The 17282-nt window shown below is 45.9% G+C and overlaps 1 protein-coding gene across 3 annotated transcripts in view; it reads right to left on the bottom strand.

Moving 5' to 3' along the window:
• The window catches only part of SOCS7 (suppressor of cytokine signaling 7), a 31125-nt gene that overhangs the window by 10821 nt on the left and 3022 nt on the right, over window positions 1-17282 (bottom strand). Inside the window, exons 2-7 of one of the 3 annotated variants that reach the window (XM_028520920.2) lie at window positions 12591-12655; window positions 10188-10292; window positions 9626-9727; window positions 8624-8754; window positions 7945-8113; window positions 4597-4725 (exon numbers count right to left, since the gene is read on the bottom strand). In XM_028520920.2, the coding sequence (XP_028376721.1) occupies window positions 4597-4725; window positions 7945-8113; window positions 8624-8754; window positions 9626-9727; window positions 10188-10292; window positions 12591-12655 (701 nt within the window). The remainder of the gene's footprint in view (window positions 1-4596; window positions 4726-7944; window positions 8114-8623; window positions 8755-9625; window positions 9728-10187; window positions 10293-12590; window positions 12656-17282) is intronic. The other 2 variants (XM_036033836.1, XM_036033837.1) reach the window with 2 other exon arrangements.

The raw sequence follows: 17282 nt of genomic DNA, 5'->3' as shown, positions 1-17282 counted from the left end.
GCCTCCAACACCTGCTGTCCGAGGGAGAGTTTATTGAGCCTGGGGAACCTCCCAGGGGTCTTCTGCAGGACACCCACCGCACCTCGACTCCTGGCCGGCCTCTCCAGCCCTCCAGTCCTCCCCTGCTCACTCCGCCCTTCCAAGCCGAAGGCTTACGTTTGCAGTGTGGCAGCCCCACTCTACCTGTGTGATCAGCCCTCTCCTCACACATCATTTAAAAGACAAGAATTCAAACATGGATTTCTCTTTTAAATATATTTAAACTACCCTGGCTGGTGTGGCTCAGTGGACTGAGTGTTGGCCTGTGAACCAAACTGTACCATAGGGAACCGGTCTGTTTGGCAATGGCACGTGTGGCTCAGCCCTGCATCGGAAACCGCCAGGAGCGAAGTGGCGGGCAGGAGCCAGGCCCTCGGACTGGTTTCTCCGTGGGAATCAGGCCCAGAAAATGCATCCAGACTGTTAGGGCTTGCTCTTGCTAAAACTCCCTCACCCTGGTCTGAAACAGTAGATGTTTACTGCCTGTCTTCAAGGTAATTTCCAAAGCCTGTGTGAATTTTCCCAAGGATGGAACATAATCAGCTCACCACCTTTCCCTTCTACATTTGTTATTTTTGTTTCCTTGATTGTACCTAAAATGTAGACAACATCTATGTACTAGATAATAAATCCTTCTTTGATGTAAGACCCGAAACAATAAAAAAGCCTGTCCAGGCAAGGGTCGGGGCGCTCTCCCCTTGAGAGAAGCAGCCGTAGGGCTCTCATGTTAAGAGAGTGCCTGTACGCGTCCCTTTTTCTCCACAGGACTGCTGTGGTCTGTGCATTTGTTCTCCTCTTCAGCCACAAACCACGCGGACTCTGCCGGATGGAGTCTTCAACACCAAAGGGTCACTGGTTCGATTCCCAGTCAGGGCACATTCCTGGGTTGTGGGCCAGGTCCCCAGTAGGGGGTGCATGAGTGGCAACCACACATTGATGTTTCTCTCCCTCTCTTTCTCCTTCCCTTTCCCCCTCTCTGAAAATAAAATCTAAAATACATATATATAATTTCATCATATACTTCAAAATATATACATATATTTTTGTAAACTCAAGTGGCTTCAAAAACTATTTTAGATCCAAATGCCTCTTTGAATTACCCTTTCGCTCATATGTTTTAAAAATATTCTTTAGCGAGTAAACCTATGGCCAACAGGAAGCTTTTGGGGATTGGTTGTAATATTGCTAAATTCAACATGATACTTCAGAGATAAAAGTAATTTATGGATCTAATTATTTATTCTCAAAGATGCAGTACTACAGGACTTGTGCCTAAAGAGATCAGAATAAGCAGCATACAATTGTCTGATTGCCTACTTGAATTTTAATGACTATACGTTCTTGCCTCTTTTATGGTGTTACTTTCAGCCTTAGGTACACAAATAGCAGTTTGAAACCTGTTAATTCTCTGATGTTCCCTGGTGTCGGCCTGACCATTTACTGTTTGCCCCCTAACGCGGCAAACGGCTGGAGCTCTCCCATCCACAGCCTGTTAACAGAAGGGGTGAAAATGGAAACAAAGCCAAGGTTAGACACCAGCGCAGCTAAAAGGGAAAGGGCGAGGTGAACAGGGATCATCGGGAACTTTCCTCTGGTCCTCATGCCAGGGGTGCTGGGCACAAATCCAGTTACCAGCTCCTTCATTATTTTTCCTTCCCCCAACACGGACCAGGGTAGAGGTGAGAAATCTCTTCCGGGTCTAAGACAGGAAGACGTAGGTCTTTCTGCCACACCAACTGTTCCCTGAGGCCCAGGATTATCCAGCTCAAAATGTCAATGGTGCTCAACTGAGAAACCGTGGGGTACAGAGAAGGTGTACCACTGAGCAAACAAGTATAACCTCAATGATGACAAAAAAGGAAGTGGCTGGTTTCCTCCGAGCTGATTCAAAGTGTGATTAAAAAAACAAAGTATTTTATCTTCATGCACTCCACAGATGGTAAAGATTCTCCCAACTAAGGGCATGCTCTCTAACGTGCTAAGCCGATCGCATTCTCTTTTTGAGACTGCTGCCTGGTGTGAGGGGCTTAGGTTACCACTGTGAAACGGACCAGAATGAAATGTAACCAGTGACCTCAAACTTGTTATGACCACATTCCGGTGCTATGATGACAAGAGGCAAAGAGAAACCAGCTTCAGGAGCCATCACTTTTACCAAGGGTCCCTCCCTCAGATGCTAATTATTCTACTTGTTCTAATTAATTCATTCTTCTGCTCCTTATTTGTCACCATCCAGAATTTTCCCAATGGGCCTAGCTTTGTGACTCCTATCACCCCTGGCATCCCTTTAACACGAGTCTGGATGCCCTGCCAGTGTATCCGACTCTGGATTTGAGCCAGAGAAAACCGGACTTTGACTCCTAGCTCTGCAACAAACTGCACCTCAGTTTTCCAATCTGTGAAAGAGAGAGTGAGACTGTAGTACGCTTTCAGGGATTCTGTACGGGTTAGATGAAACAATACCTGGCCCCACGTGGGCACTCAGTTATCATCATCCCAATGTGAACAGAGTCTCCTTTTCAAATCGGCTAAGTTGAAACCCCTCGTGCAGGATGGCAGAGCTCAACCTAAATGCTGTGACTCCCTCTCCCCACACCAATTCTTGCCTCTGATTGCCTCACCAAATGCCTAGACCTTTATGACCAGCAAAGGAGGGCAGCCAGCAATGGTAAAGGAGAACCCTGGCTTTGCCTTCTCTGTCCCATTCCTTCAAAGAGAGGTCACTTAGGGTCCAGGGACAAATACTCACTGTCCTGCCTTCTCAACTCGATTACACTTTTAAGTGCCAACAGATATCCTACTTGCAGCCTTCACCACAGAGAGACACCTTCCACTAACAAACACAACCCTGTCTGTCTTCTTTATGTGTCTCTGCAAGCCCTAGTGCTCCCATTTGCTTACTGCTCCTTCCTCCCACAGCAGACTGGCAGTAAACAAAGCACAGGATCTGCAGTCGGCTGGGGCTGAACCCGGCTTCAGCACCGATCAGCTAAGTGACTGTTAGAGTAACCTCACTTTTGAGCGTCAGCCTCAGTTTACTCACTGGCAATATGGAAATAGTCTTATCCATAAATAACAGACCAACCTGTCAGCTAAAGAACCTGGAGAGATGTCAATGAAGAACCTGACAAAGTAGCTGGCACATGGCGATTATTACAATCTCTAGCCATTAACAATGTTAAGAATCTTAGCTAAAATTCCTGCAGACAGGGCACACTTGGAATCAAACAAGCCATACTCGAGGGGTCCAATACTCCACGAATCAATACTCTACAAGGAGATACATCCCCGGACTCCAGGACCCTTGGAGAGGGTCTCCCTGGCTCGCTCACAGGGCACTGGCCTGCCTGTGCTGGTCACTGCATGCCTCGTATTGACTTAACCTGTGCTACAGCCTTTATCTTCCCACCTGTTTCCCCTTTGAGGCGATGCGCTTTCTGAAGGCAGAAATGTGGCTTACTTTCAATACTGAGATACAAAGTAAATGTTTGTTAAATAAATACTCCCCAAAGCTACAAACTTTAAAAATTGCTAAGCAGAGTCAATTCCTGTAAGAAAGGGATTCTAACTTTTCCCTCTAACCAAGTCAACTGCATTAGACCCAACTGTGTTGACAGCACTGAGGCAAATACTAAATGAGGTGAGAATTAATACAGTTCGCACCCCGTCAAGCCTTATTTAAATCACGGAGATTATAAAACACATTCCTGTAACCTGGCTCAATCCTGATGTTCTGCCTGAGGCTCCCTGCAACTTCTTTTTAGAGCAATTTCTTGGCACCCTGTTTGTTTAAAAATGTTAATTTGATTCAATGGGAAAGTATGACCTTCTCATTTTAAGTTCTATTTGTATTTTACAGATACCTCAATTTATATGCTTTTCATTACACTTTTCCCAATTCTTTAAAGCAGATTCCTCTACACCACCCCTACCCCTCTTCAGTAGCTATTACACAGACACCTCCCTACTCAGTGGGCAGGAAGACTGTATAACCACACCAGCCAGGATGGGAACTGCCCTGCGTAGTTCTCCCAAATGGAGAAGAGTTTTTGTATTCAACACTGGTAGGGATATGGCTACTCTTTAACAAAACGTTTAGTAAGACACGGACAAAACCCAGAGCAGACTGCCAATGAATTCAGCGCCCCAACCCTCACCAGTGCCCTTCTAGTGAACACCCTCTTCACCTTCCCTGGCTCTGTGGAAATGACACAACTGCTCTCACCTCCGTTTCACATGTGCCTGGACCAGGGACAAGGAGACATCTCTGGGTGCAAATATTCACACGGGGAAGGGTCAGAGGAAGGGTCAGAGGAAGGGCCAGTTTCCTCGTTCATGTGATCAGAGAAGCAGATTCCTTCCCAATACGTTAAGGGATCAGTGTACAAGCGTAGGGGATTAACCGCTGGACTCGAGAAAGAGCGACTGCTGTAAAAGCCAGGATAAAAGGCTTTAAGTAAGTGTGGCTTTTTTGGGGGGAGGGGGGCATTGCATTTTGATACTACACTGGGCCTTACCCAAGTAAGTTAAATAATCTTATAATAACTACAGCCTTACCTGGAACCCTGGATCTCAAGAAGTAGAGAAATTTCCCATTCTTAGAATGCATGATGGCTCTCTTGATGAACTCCACCACTGACTGGCAGCGATCCTCAAACTTGGGATGACACCACAGGCTGAACGTTCCTGCCATGGAAAATTAAGAAGAGGCGAAAATGTAAAACATTTTTAAAAGATCTGGGAGGCTGGTTTGCACATTTTCATGATTCCCACTGTTCGGAGGGCAAGGTTTCATGGGGAAGCCGAGTCGGACAAAGGTCCCTGAAGCCACCTGGCTCACCTGTTACTGCTCATCCTATAATTAGTGAAAAGAAAGATATTGTCTTTGATAAGGCATGCACTAGGTCTTACAAGGCTTTTGTTAAAGTAAAAAATAAATTCAAGTCAAAAAAAGATATAAAAATACTTTGTTGAATTTCTTTTAGCAATATTTTTTCTGATATATCTCCTTGGACAAGGAAAACAGAAGGAAAAACAAATGGGACTACCTCAAGCTAAAAAGTTTTGGCCCAGCAAAGGAAACCATCAACAAAATGAAAAGACAGACTACAGAGTGGGGGAAGATATCCACCAATGATACATCTGATACAGAATTAATATCAGAAACTGATAAAGAACTCATACACCTCGACACCAAAAAAGCAAACAACCCAATTAAAAGGGGGCAGGGGACCAGAACAGATATGTCTCCAAAGAGGAAATATAGATGGCCCAAAAGACATATGAAAAGATGCTCAACGTAACTAATCATCAGGGAAATAAGAATTCACACCACACTGAGACACCACCTCACACCTGTGAGAATGGCCATCGGCAACAAATCAACAAGCAACAAGTGTGGGCGAGGATGTGCAGAAAAGGGAACCTTGCGCACTGTCGGCGGGAATACGGATTGGTGCAGACGCTATGGAAAACGGCATGGAGGTTCTTCAAAAAATTAAAAACAGAACTGCCTATGACCCAGCGATTTCACTTCTGGGCATATACCAAAAAAAAAACCCCAAAAACACTACTTTGAAAGAATATATGCACCCTCATGTGCACTGCAGTGTTATTTACAACGGTCAAGATGCGGAAGCAGCCCGAGCATCCATCCGCAGACGAGTGGACGGAAAAGCTGTGGTGCACGTGCACGGGGGAATGTTCCTCGGCCATAAAAAGGAAGGAAACAGTCCCGTCCGTGATGGCATACGGGGCGAGGAGGGTCTTCTGCCAAATGAAATACCTCAGAGACAAGCGCCGTATGATTTTACTTACACGTGGAATCTAAAGAACAAAACAGAAACAGACTCATAGACACAGAGAACAGACTGATGGTTGCCAGAGGGGAGGGGAGTTGGGAGGCTGGGTGAAAAGGTAACGGGATTAAGAAGTACAGACTGGCAGTTAACAAAACAGTCACGGATGTACAGTCCAGAGAATACAGTAAAAAACACTGTAATGCCATGTATGGTGTCGGCGGGTACTAGACTCACCATGCGGAATCACTGTGTAAGTTATGTAAATGTGTGATCACTACGCTGTCCACCTGAAACTAACACTGAATGTCAACTGTAACTGAAAAATATTCTTAAAAGACTGCCATAGCAAAGCGAGTTTAAATGGCATCACCCTCAGAAAGATCTAAGTCTTCAAGTACTCATGGGACAGTCAAAGAAAGACAAGAAGAGTTTTGTGGGCATTACCCATTCATGTATATGTTGGGCACAAAAAAATTCTAAGTCTTTTCTTTAACTTCTAAAATTCCACACCCCACACGTTACAAAGATCACACCCCAAACTCCAGAATCCCACAGGTGAAAGGGAATCTGAACTCCCATGGCTTGAAATACTCCCCAGACTAAAGCTCTTAATCCAAAGACTCACCCACAAAGGGGGCACTGAACCCCTCAGGAGAAATGCAGGTCTAAGTCTCTCTAGCTGCTCTGACAGTATCACTCAGAAAGACGAAGACAAATGCTCCATTGCAAACCGGCAACTAAAAGGCCCACAAGGCTCCTGTTAAAAATTCCACTTGTTCAAGGAAGAAAAGTCCCTTTGAACAAAAAGTAACTGGAGAACCATTTGAAAGCTCTCTCTCATTTCTGGCATCTCACCTATCAGGAACCCAGAGGTCAAGCATTTATTCATCATTCCCATTGCCTAGTCATTTAACTTTTTAATAGGTTTATAAAAATACTTCACTCTGAAATGCTTTGTTTTCCATTTGTTTGTTTGATTTTTGCTTTTAGGAACAGCAGGAAAATAGGCAGCTGTCTACCCTATGGTTATCTAACTAACTCTCAGGTCTTCGGACTAAAGTTCCTTTCTCTTCATGCGTCTCTAAGGCGGAAGTGGGGGCAGAGGACCATGGACAGAGCTATACTGACCTTAACAGCCACTTCCTGCCTCACGAGAGAAGCAAATCAAATAAATTCAGCAGAGCATGGCTGAGAGCAAGAAAGACATGGTGGTGCCTCAGGAGAGCGTGAAAGGGACTATCACTTGAGATGAATGTCCAATACAGCACATTTAAGGCGATCATGTGTGAGAAGAGTGTAGAGGATGGGAGACGCAAGTCCCCCAAATCCTCAAAGTTCTCTATACCTTTAAAATTTATAGCATGTGCAGGAATTTCAACAAATGATGTATCACCCAGCCCCACAGCCAAGGCCCATCACAAGTGTCTGGCCCACGTCACGTAGAGGATGCCCTGCTGTGAAGTGTGTGTTTAACAAGCCGTGTCCTAGATACGATGGCAGCCCTGAGCACAACGTGACCACAGAGGAGGAGGTGCCACCTGCGAGGCCGACAGGCAGCCTAAAGCATGTCGATTCCACAAACTTTCTGAGTTCTAATGACTATTTCCTAAGAGACGACAAAGCGGACCAAGAAAGGAATTATCATCATCGTGCGTGCGGACTGACAGAAAAGCTAATGTGACTGTCAGGCAAAGAACTCAGAATAGAACAGTCCAGAATCAACACTAAATTCTCCTCTTCGTGTATGATTTAATAGAAAGTATCTCTAGATGCTAATTATGAATAAAGCTTGGGAGAACTTGTCTAGGTTATTTCTTCCCTCTATAGAGCCTTACTGGCTTTGTTCTGTTCTTCAGCAGTCTTGTTCAGGCCCTTCTGTTTGGGAAATAAGATGCTGAGAATAAATTTTAAAAGGAACCCTGACTCTCTTCCCTACCCCTGCCAACTTTTCTTCTAGTGGCTGAAACCAGTGCTCGTATTAGCATTCAAGTAAGTCTATGAGATTTTTCCCCTACTCACACTTCCATTTCTATGAATTCTTCCCATGAAAAAGTCAAACAGCAAAGGTAGAGAAAGGCCTCCTTCCAACACCAGCACCTCTTACCTCTGTAGTGCTCCATTCTGGTATGGTGGGTGATTCCCTGTGATCGAAAACTGAGGCTCAGGATGTAACGAGGATCAGAGCTGTCTCGTACCAGGAAAGAACCGTCTGGCTTCCCTTTCAGCTTCATCTCTGCATCTTCCCAATTCATTGGTCCCCAATACCAACCACACTATCAAAGATAAAAAGGGATCAAGTGGTTAACAGAACAGAGGAAAGTCAGAGGGTTCAACACAGTCCATCCTCCTGCAGGAGAACCCTTCACTTCCAAAGCATTTCAGTGGGGAAAAGCTATCAGAGTGTCTTAACCACCAGCAATAAACGTCAGGTTCATTATACTTTTAGCCCTCCAAAGTTACAGAAGACTAAGTCTACAATTCCATTACCAAGGCCCTACAAAGAAGAGAAGAGGGACCTATGCCAGTTCATCCGCCACAATCGGCTTCCACTATGCAAACACTTCCCTACAGCCCTTCCTTATCACATTCAACTCCACCCCCTCCCACCCAAGATTTAATATGATAATGTAATTTACGGAACCGATAGGAGTAGCATATTGTTTTGTCACTATAAATATAGAGACAAGGAAACTATTCTTCCTCTAAAAGCAATAGAAGGGGAGCCAGGCAAGAACCAGGGGCTGGGAGAGAAGGCGTGCCTCCCGTGCTCAGGCGCCACCTACCTTCTCTAACTCTCGAAGGCTGGCTGCAAAGCTGCTCGCGTCAGGCCGGTAGAGGGGACACTGGAGGTGCTGGGGGGGCTGGCTGTGCAGGGACTCAGCTGCTCGGATGGGGGCGATCCGGGGAAATGCATCTGCAGAGCAGGAGAGTGGTGGTCACTCGTTTACCCTCAGTGCTCCCAACCAGAAGTACACCCTCCCCCCAAAACGAAGATGCTAACTGAAGAGGGGCAAGGCGTTAGAAGCTAAGCTGGAAAGGGTGAAGCCAAAGCAGTGGTGAAAAGCTGGATGGGCCGGAACAAAAAGCTGTGTGGGCTCGTGTAAGCTGTGAAGGATGGGTGGGGGCACTGAACCCCAGGAAGGGGTGGGGAGCTGCTCACTAACCTGACTAAGGTGACTACTTCAGGGCCTTCACCAGCCTAGAGCGATTCCAACTTCTCCCACCTCGAGGTGAAGTGCCGGTAAAGCAGCCTTGGAAATAGTGACTCGCTTACTTGCCCAGGAAGTATAACGATTTTGCCAAGCAAGTAGAAAAGAATGCCGATTCCACTCAGTTTATTCCTTGGGTATTGGAGGCCGGCAAAGCAGGTGTGGGCTACTAAACGCTTGGTACTTATTTACAAGGCTGCAGTCAGTAGTAAAAGTTTAGAAAAAACACAGAACTTTGAAAACCAGCAACATATTAAACCTGCTCACTATCCTGAAATTAAGGCAGTTTCCTCAGTGACATCTACTCAAGGACTAAAAGAGTCTCAGCAGCAAAAAGACAAAAAAACTCGATAGTCTTTTATTTCTAACAAAAATCAGATTCAACTCCATAAATAAAACGGGTTAGAAAAATCAGTTCTTGGCCTCATTTCCAAGGAGTTCTGGTCTAGCCAAGGGGATAAAATTTAAGCTTTCCCTAAGTTCTGTTATTTCCATAAATAGATTTCTCCCGTCCTTTAAAAGTTTATTACTTTGTGCTCCCGACTCTTGCAAGTCTTGCCTCTCAGCTAAGCTAACCTGGGGCATGGGGTGGAGGAGGCGGAGGTAGGGGGAAAGACTGCAGGGAAGACCCCATCGGAGCCACAAGGACAGATGTAGGCAGCGTCCCACTGATATCATCTAGAAGAGAGAACAAAAGCAAAAGGTTCAGAAATATGAGCACAGAATGAGCAAGGTGGAGCAGAGGAGAGGGAGAAGGATCACCAGGCAGCCCTCTGGGGCAAGATGGCCCAACCTTCACCCTGTCTATTTGCACAAAGGGCAACAATCATCTTAACCTGCTTTCCTCTGCTCGAAAGCAGGAAAGTAAGGATATTCCTAAAGCAGCCCACTAGCTGTAGATTAAGGGCAAGATAAATCCAGATCTAATGAACACAGGGATAGTAAAGGCTGTAATAAATAGCATGCAGGTGGGAGACCTATTCAACCACTTAGGGGGGTGACAGGGTGCTGAGAAAGGGAAGGAAATGATAGGTTCATCATTAGAAACCCAGGAGCGCGTTTGGCTCCCAGCAAAGAACAACAGGTCGCAGAGCTCCCCCCACACGAGGGCAAGAGGGCTGAGGGGAGGAGACTGTACCTAGGAGGCTGAGGCTTCTTCTTGGAGGAGGAGGGGGAGTTGGAGGGTGCGGAGAGGTCAGGCCCCGCTGAGAGATATCCACGTCCACGAGCGACACTGTTTCACCTGAGGGATTCACGGAGCAGGCATGTTAGAGAGCACCTTGCCCAGAGCCGAGGCCAGATAGAAGAGAAGCAAAGGGCAAGCAAAGCAAGTCAGAGGTCCATGGGTCTCAAAACACTCAAGACCTAACGCTCCCAGGGCTGGAATCCCCTCTAACACCTAGGAAGTCCATTTTCAACTCGACCATTTCCTTGCCCAGTTAACGATCAAGGATTCTTTAGGACAAAAACACAGCTTGACAGTGGAGAGGTCAACTAATTGTACTGATTGTGGTTTTGCCACTGACAATATAACCTTACCCGAGAGGTCTTACTCATTCAAATGGGAACCACACCATTTATTTTTCAGACTTGTACACCAGTGTCTGCCTTCAGGGGCAAGGCAAGCAGCTTGTTACAAGCCAAATGGACATGGGAAAGACAAAAAGTGCCAGAAAAATGTAAGAACTGCAGGGTATACTGAATGCAAATGAAGTTCCCAGTGTTAGCCCCAACTTCCTCCTAAAATGTTGAGTCACAAGAGAACCAATTTCAGATATCAACCAGTTCCTAACAGCTAAGGCTCCAGAGGTTGAAAAGTGCATTCGCAACCCTAACAATTAAACTACTTCCACAGCCAGCCGAGCCAGGAAAGCTTAGAGGAAGCTTCTGGGTAGGACCTTGATGGGGGAGGGGAGGGGAATGGCACGTGGTTTCTCTGGTTCGCAGCCTGTCACACAGTTCTGTCCTCTGCCACGAACATTCCTTCTTGCCCCCCAGTCCCATCCACCCCCTCTCCACAGAGTCACCTGAGGATGAAGGGTAGTTTATTAGTTAGAGTTGACAGCCTAAAATAGATTTGTTTTGGAAGGTCTGATCCACAGGTGAAAACAGGATTTCTCTAATTGGAGGGTGTTATTTCCAACACCTTTTATTCGGGAGGCTAATCTGAATTAGCCCTCAGCTAGATTTTATTATTATAAATAGAAACCACTGTCTCTAAAAGGTCTGGAGCTGGGCTTTCAGAATCTAATACACATTTTTTTTTACAAAGTTCTTGCACACTCATTAAGATAAGCAGAAAAGCTCTTCTCAAAGTCATCAGTGGAAGTTCTAGGAAGCTGCACTCATCACACAGTTTCGTAACTGAGAGCCCAGCGCTGCAGACCGGCGCCATGAGCCCAGACAAGCGTGGCTCCTGAAGGGCCAGCAAGGCCTGGCCTGCAGGTGCGGCCCCTCCCTGAAAACCTGCAATTCGAAAGGGCCAGGGCCGCCTGAAACAGTAACACCAAGCCCAGCACTACAAATGTGGGCGTTCCTTACTTTAGAAAGGAAACAATTATTAACAAGAAAGACATATTGCCAGAGGATCAGATTCTTTAATTCTGGGCTTGGGCCAAGAATAGAGACCTCCTCCTCCACCCGTGCCCATCACAGGCCCTGACTCACTTGTTCTGGCGGCTCAGGGCCACCTCTGCAGTAACGGGGGTCCCACCAGCCCGCTTCACAGCTTCTGAAAACGTCTATTCCCTAATCATAATTCTTGCAACCATCTTTTTGAGGGACACAATACCAAAAGAGTTTGAAACTGGGATTTTTTTTCAGAGGCTTCTCGGCCACAACCAGTGAGCACTCAGTTGTGAGACTCCGGCCGCGCGCTAATGACCCTCTTTCCTACAGCTCATTCGCAAGGGAGCTTCACGTCTGACTGACAAAAGGTCCCCGTTTCTGAAAGAGCTCCTCGTTAAAGAGGAGGCAGCTGCCCAAACGACATTCAACCACTTTCCTACTTTAGTAACTTGTGTTCCTCCTTGCTGCGAGAGACTTAAATTAGATATAATGAAGAACTCAAACAGCTGCGAGAGCTGCCAGCCCCTAAAACGGGTAAGACAAGAGTTCATGTAATCCCCTTTGCCCAAAGTCTTTAAAAATAGACCGGATAACCACGGGTCAGGTTTATTAGACAACGCATGAACTCCCGTGGAAGCAGGGACAGGCATTGAATGTCCTCTATGCACTGCGAACCTATAAATTTGTAATTCCTCCTTTTAATTTATATGTGATGACCCTGAACTAAGCACTGCATAACTGCCAGGGCCACCTAATTACCGGCAAGCCGTCACTACTCAAAACTATAAAGCATCCGAAGTCAAGAACACATTCCACGCCGTAAAAATAGCCTCCCTCCAAACCCAGCAGGCACGAAATGAAGAAAATAATTGCGGACAGGCCTGAAGCTCCCTCTGAGGTGCATCTAAGTGTTTCCTGACAGGTCTCAGGACAGCGCTGCTTTTAGACGCTAGAAGAAAGCGATCACCCTTACCTGTGAACAGGGGGCTGAAGGAGACCGGAGAAAAGGCACTTTGAGTTCTCGTCAACCTGGGTTTCCTAGGGGGTGAGAAAGCACACGCTCAAATCACTACAATATTCAATTCCAGATGCACTGAGAAACAAAGCAAACCATAGTCATTGTCAGCAACATTTTTGTAATAAAATCTAAAATTTCAAGGGGGAGAGTAAAATAATTAAGGCCATTCCTTAAACAAGTCTGCCTACAGAATTCACCAGGCTGCAAAGCAATGAGAAATCCCTTTGGATGGCTCCACACCCAGCACGCTAAAAGAGTCAAGCCCCTCGAGTGGCGAGCAGTGAGTCCATTTCTAGAGGAAGGAAGTCAGCTGCACAGTGGGTTTTCACAGGTCAGGGCAACCGCTTTCCCTCCGGGCCTGCCCCTCGGGGCAGGAGGCCCCAAAGGGACCCAAGGGGCATGTTTGGACTCGAGACCAGCACTGCAGGATGCACACATCATCTTCAACCACTAAGACCTCTGATTTCTGCACAAATGTCCCCAAGCCGTGGGTTACAACCACCAGCTACCAAGGTGCCCGCTCAGGTCAGGGGCCCCTTCCCCTCTCCGAACTGCCAGTCACACGGCTCCCCCGACGACTTCTGCCTGATGCTGCTCCAGCGAATCAGCTGGAAAACCCAGGTCTCCCGTGAAAAGACACACAAAAGGTAACTTTGCTTTGTACCAATTTCAAACGTCTTTTCAGAGAGAAATAAAAGAAACCTAAAGACTGTGATGAAGACTTTCAGGCTAAAAATGTGCTAAGCTCAAAAATTCCATCTCAAGATGGCTGAATTGACTGTAAGGGAAGGCAAGACTTGTGGAGAAGGCAGGGGTGTGCTGAATCTTGACTGTGGTAGAGGTCATGATGGTTATATATCTTTATCAACATTTATAGACCTAGACACCTTAAACAGGGGAGTTTCAGGTGGTATATAAATCATTCCTCAATAAACCAGACTTAAAAAAAAAAACTCCCACCACCGACATCAGTGCCTGACTCCGGACCTTGTAGCTGGCTCCCTTTCTCAAATTACTCTCAGCCAAAGGACTAAGCAAAACTTCACCTGTGCCAGAGGAGGGGGAGGTGGAAGCAAAGAAAATCCTATTTAAATGTATTTGATTTTAGAAGATCTTTATGCATTTATGTTTTAACACATGTATCTGAGGTTCTCAGAACGCAGTTCAAACAAAATTTGAAAACCATTATGTAAAGATCTTAGAAATAGCCAAGGTGCTGGATTTGCTCTCTTGGCCTGTCTCGCACTCCCCCTGCGACCCCCTGCACGCCGAGGCTTAAGAAGTCTAATGATGGCAGCCCCGGGAGAGGCACTGCATCCCAACAAGACACAAGCGCACACAGTCCCTCTGTTGTGAAAGTTGCTCGTGACAGTCTGCAGCTTCGTTCCAACACTCCAGAGGGCTGAAATGGAAAGTTAATCCCCCTGGACACGAACTTTAAGACTGAAGAACTTCCAAACCGATTTTTATTTGCTAACTGTGGGTACAACATTAAATTCAGAAAGTAGAAACCTAAAGCACTGGCCTTTCAGAGGGTTCACACCTCAGCCACTTGGCCGTTTGCCTCTTTTCAGAGGAAGCTGCATTACTCTGCCATCTGCCCATGCTGGGGACGGGTCCCTCCGGTGCCAAGCACTGAAGAACAGCAGCGCCCAAACGCACACAGCTTGCAGGGGCCTTCTCACTCCACTTCATCTTCTCCCCCGCCCCCAGCATTCTGAAGAAGAAAATCATAGTTTCTAGGATCTGGAAAAAGAAATACATATGAATCTAAATCCAGGCAGAGCCATTTAAGAGCCCTGGGATTTTTTTCCTGGCAAATAAGGGAGCCTCAGAACAGGAAGCTTGGAGAGGGAGAAGGTCTAAGAGGCTGAAAGGCTAATAATAAATGAGTGCTTCCTTCTCTCTTCGGGGAGATGCTAACTGAAAATCCAAAGCAGTTTCTGTCTCAAGGATCCTGAGAGCATTCTAATGGCAGTCACTCGAAAAGACCAATCTAGCGGACTGTAAAAAACAAAGCAAGGGAATGATTAACATAACACTGAGGATGGCGGTTATGGTAGCTGTGGAGATGTAATCAGGAAGCAACACACAGGGGTCTTCAAAGGTAACTCATAGCATTACTCGTATCTGCTAAGCTCAGAGATGTATACCTGGGTACGCATTTGATTATTATTATGTTGCACACACTATATACACATCCTTTTGTATATATGAAACATTGAAAATGATAGAAGCCCAATCTCAGCTGGAAGTGCTGTTTTTTGGAGAGCATCACGAAACACATGCATAACATTTTTAACTAACCTTTCTATACCACACTCCCATTTATTTTATGCCTCCCCAGTGCACCCTGATGAGCATTAGGGTGCAAAGTTAAGCTATATGCATCCTAGGGAGCTGTGTAAAAGCTAAGAAGAAAGACTTGGAGGGTAGGGTGGAGTAGGATTTGGTAGGCTGTGCCTCAGGTGGCAGAAGACCTCAGGCAAAGGTCTTCATGGAGGCTAAGCAGTCCTTTGTGTCAGCTGTGCATTGCTTGTGCTTCCTGTAACAAAGAGACAGAATGCCTCTGTCCATTTCCACTCTGCAAATTGCTAATTGTATGGCAACAGATCTGTGGGATAAAAGTTAAAAGCATTCAACTAGATAGGCTGATGACACACTCATAAAATCATTAGCCACTTTGCAAATTCCTTGAAACCTAAAATATAAACAATGAAAGAGTAAGGCCCTCCCTTCTTGTCCATTAATCTCCTCTATTAATGTCCGAAGACATGCTCTTTTCAAAAGTGACTCCCAAATGAGAATGTCCAATTATCAGACTTTACAGCCACACTTTACCTCTGCCCCTGCTGAGCACACAGTGCCAAGTCGGCCAGCCTGTGCCATTTTCAACACGTCATCAGCCAGTGTCTGCTCGTGTGCTACAGGCACAAAAACCATGTGTTCATTTCGGTTCCAACACACAGACATCTGTGCAGCAAGGTCAAATCCAAAACTCCATCATAAGCCAACTAAAGAACCTATGAAGGGAACTTCCAGGGAAAAGCCAAGCGGGTAGTCCAAGGACTAAATTGTTAGGAATGATGTTAGCAGGGAAAACATTCAGGAGCAAAGACACAAGGCTCAAATGGATAGAGATTTCTGGAACCGGGCTGCTCACTCCAAACGAGAGCTGCCAACCTCAACCACTGCATGGAAAGCAGCCGCAAAGATCAATGGAGCACGGACCCAACACCCAGATGCAGGGTCAGGACTTCCTTCCCGCACCGCAAAGCATTTTGCACTTGGTGTGTCATGTTATTTCTTAGAAATACCCCATTCGGACCTGAAGACCCACGGAAACAGAGAAGAGGGTTTCTCATTTCTGCCAAGTCTGTCCATGACAGCAGGGCCTCAAACTGATGCCAAGGCAGCTAGCTGCCTCTTTCCAGAACTGTATCTTTTTTGCCCCCCAAATAGATAGGAAACCACCACAGAACTATTCTCTATTTTTCCACATCACAACTATGAAGATCCAAGGTAGTAGCTCAACCATTAACTCAGGAAAAATAAAAACTTAAAAAACGAACAAGGTGCCCATTTCCAACCAAGTGTGTATCATGTGATGATTCAAAAAAAATCAGATCAAATGCCATTTCTCACCAAATATAAAGGAAGACAATCAGCTCAACATATGTGAAACAGAAAGGGGAACTTTACTGGTTTTCCTGAAATAGCAATTCTGTATTACACTGAAGCCCACAGGCATCAAGCCCAGCTCTGTGAATTCCAACATATGTGTTAGAGGCCTAGCCCAGTTCTTCACAGCAGAAACCCGATTAGCTGGTGGGCCCATCTCTTCCTTGCTTCAAAAGAGTTCTCTAAGCCAGTAACTCATTCTAGAATTAAGACTCAGAATATCCAGGTAGGTCCATTTAGCACACTCTAAAGCATCTGAAAGGAACTCAAGTTTTGTTTAGTGTTAACACACACAAACTGTTAAGTCTTACGAAATGATTGCAGGAAGCACTTTCTAGCAATAGCCGCAGGAAAGATGTTAAGAAGAGCACAGAGAGCCATGCCCGGAGGTTCCTGTAAAAGCCCCAAATTATACAGCAAGGCATACAGAGACTCCAACCAACGATAAAGAGGAAGGCATACACACCTTCTGGCAAGAGACTAAGGTTGCTCACAGCTTCCAGGTTCTACCAATTAAAACACAAGAACGAGCTAAAATTCCAAAGCCATCCTTGTTTCCAACAGGGCGGACTGACTTAGGAGGTGCAGAGCCACAGAAATCACAACCGCCCCGGCCAGACTTAACCAAGTTTCTCACGGCTGCAAGGCTGCCAGCAAGACTGGCACATAGTAAGCTGTGTAAAAGCTAACAAGCAAATCTAACAGCACCAAATCCTAAGTATAAAAATAAAATCACCAGTTCAATCTTATTACTTCTCCAAAAGCACAAGATAGTCCATCTCCGTTTCCCTTGGCTTCACTCTATTCCTACAAGGACGGGTAAAAGACAGGAATCGTTCCCATTTTCCTGATGAATAAAAAGGGAGAAGCGTGAAGACGACAGAACTGGCCGGCATCCCACAGCTGATGCTGGGGTTCTAAATGGAATTAGATGTTCACAGTCTGTCCCACATGCTGCCTCCTAAC

The sequence above is a fragment of the Phyllostomus discolor genome, chromosome 8 (genome assembly GCF_004126475.2).
Source record: "Phyllostomus discolor isolate MPI-MPIP mPhyDis1 chromosome 8, mPhyDis1.pri.v3, whole genome shotgun sequence".
NCBI lineage: Eukaryota > Metazoa > Chordata > Mammalia > Chiroptera > Phyllostomidae > Phyllostomus > Phyllostomus discolor.
The sequence above is the reverse complement of the archived record's forward strand: the minus strand, read 5'-3'. Positions and strand labels throughout refer to the sequence as shown.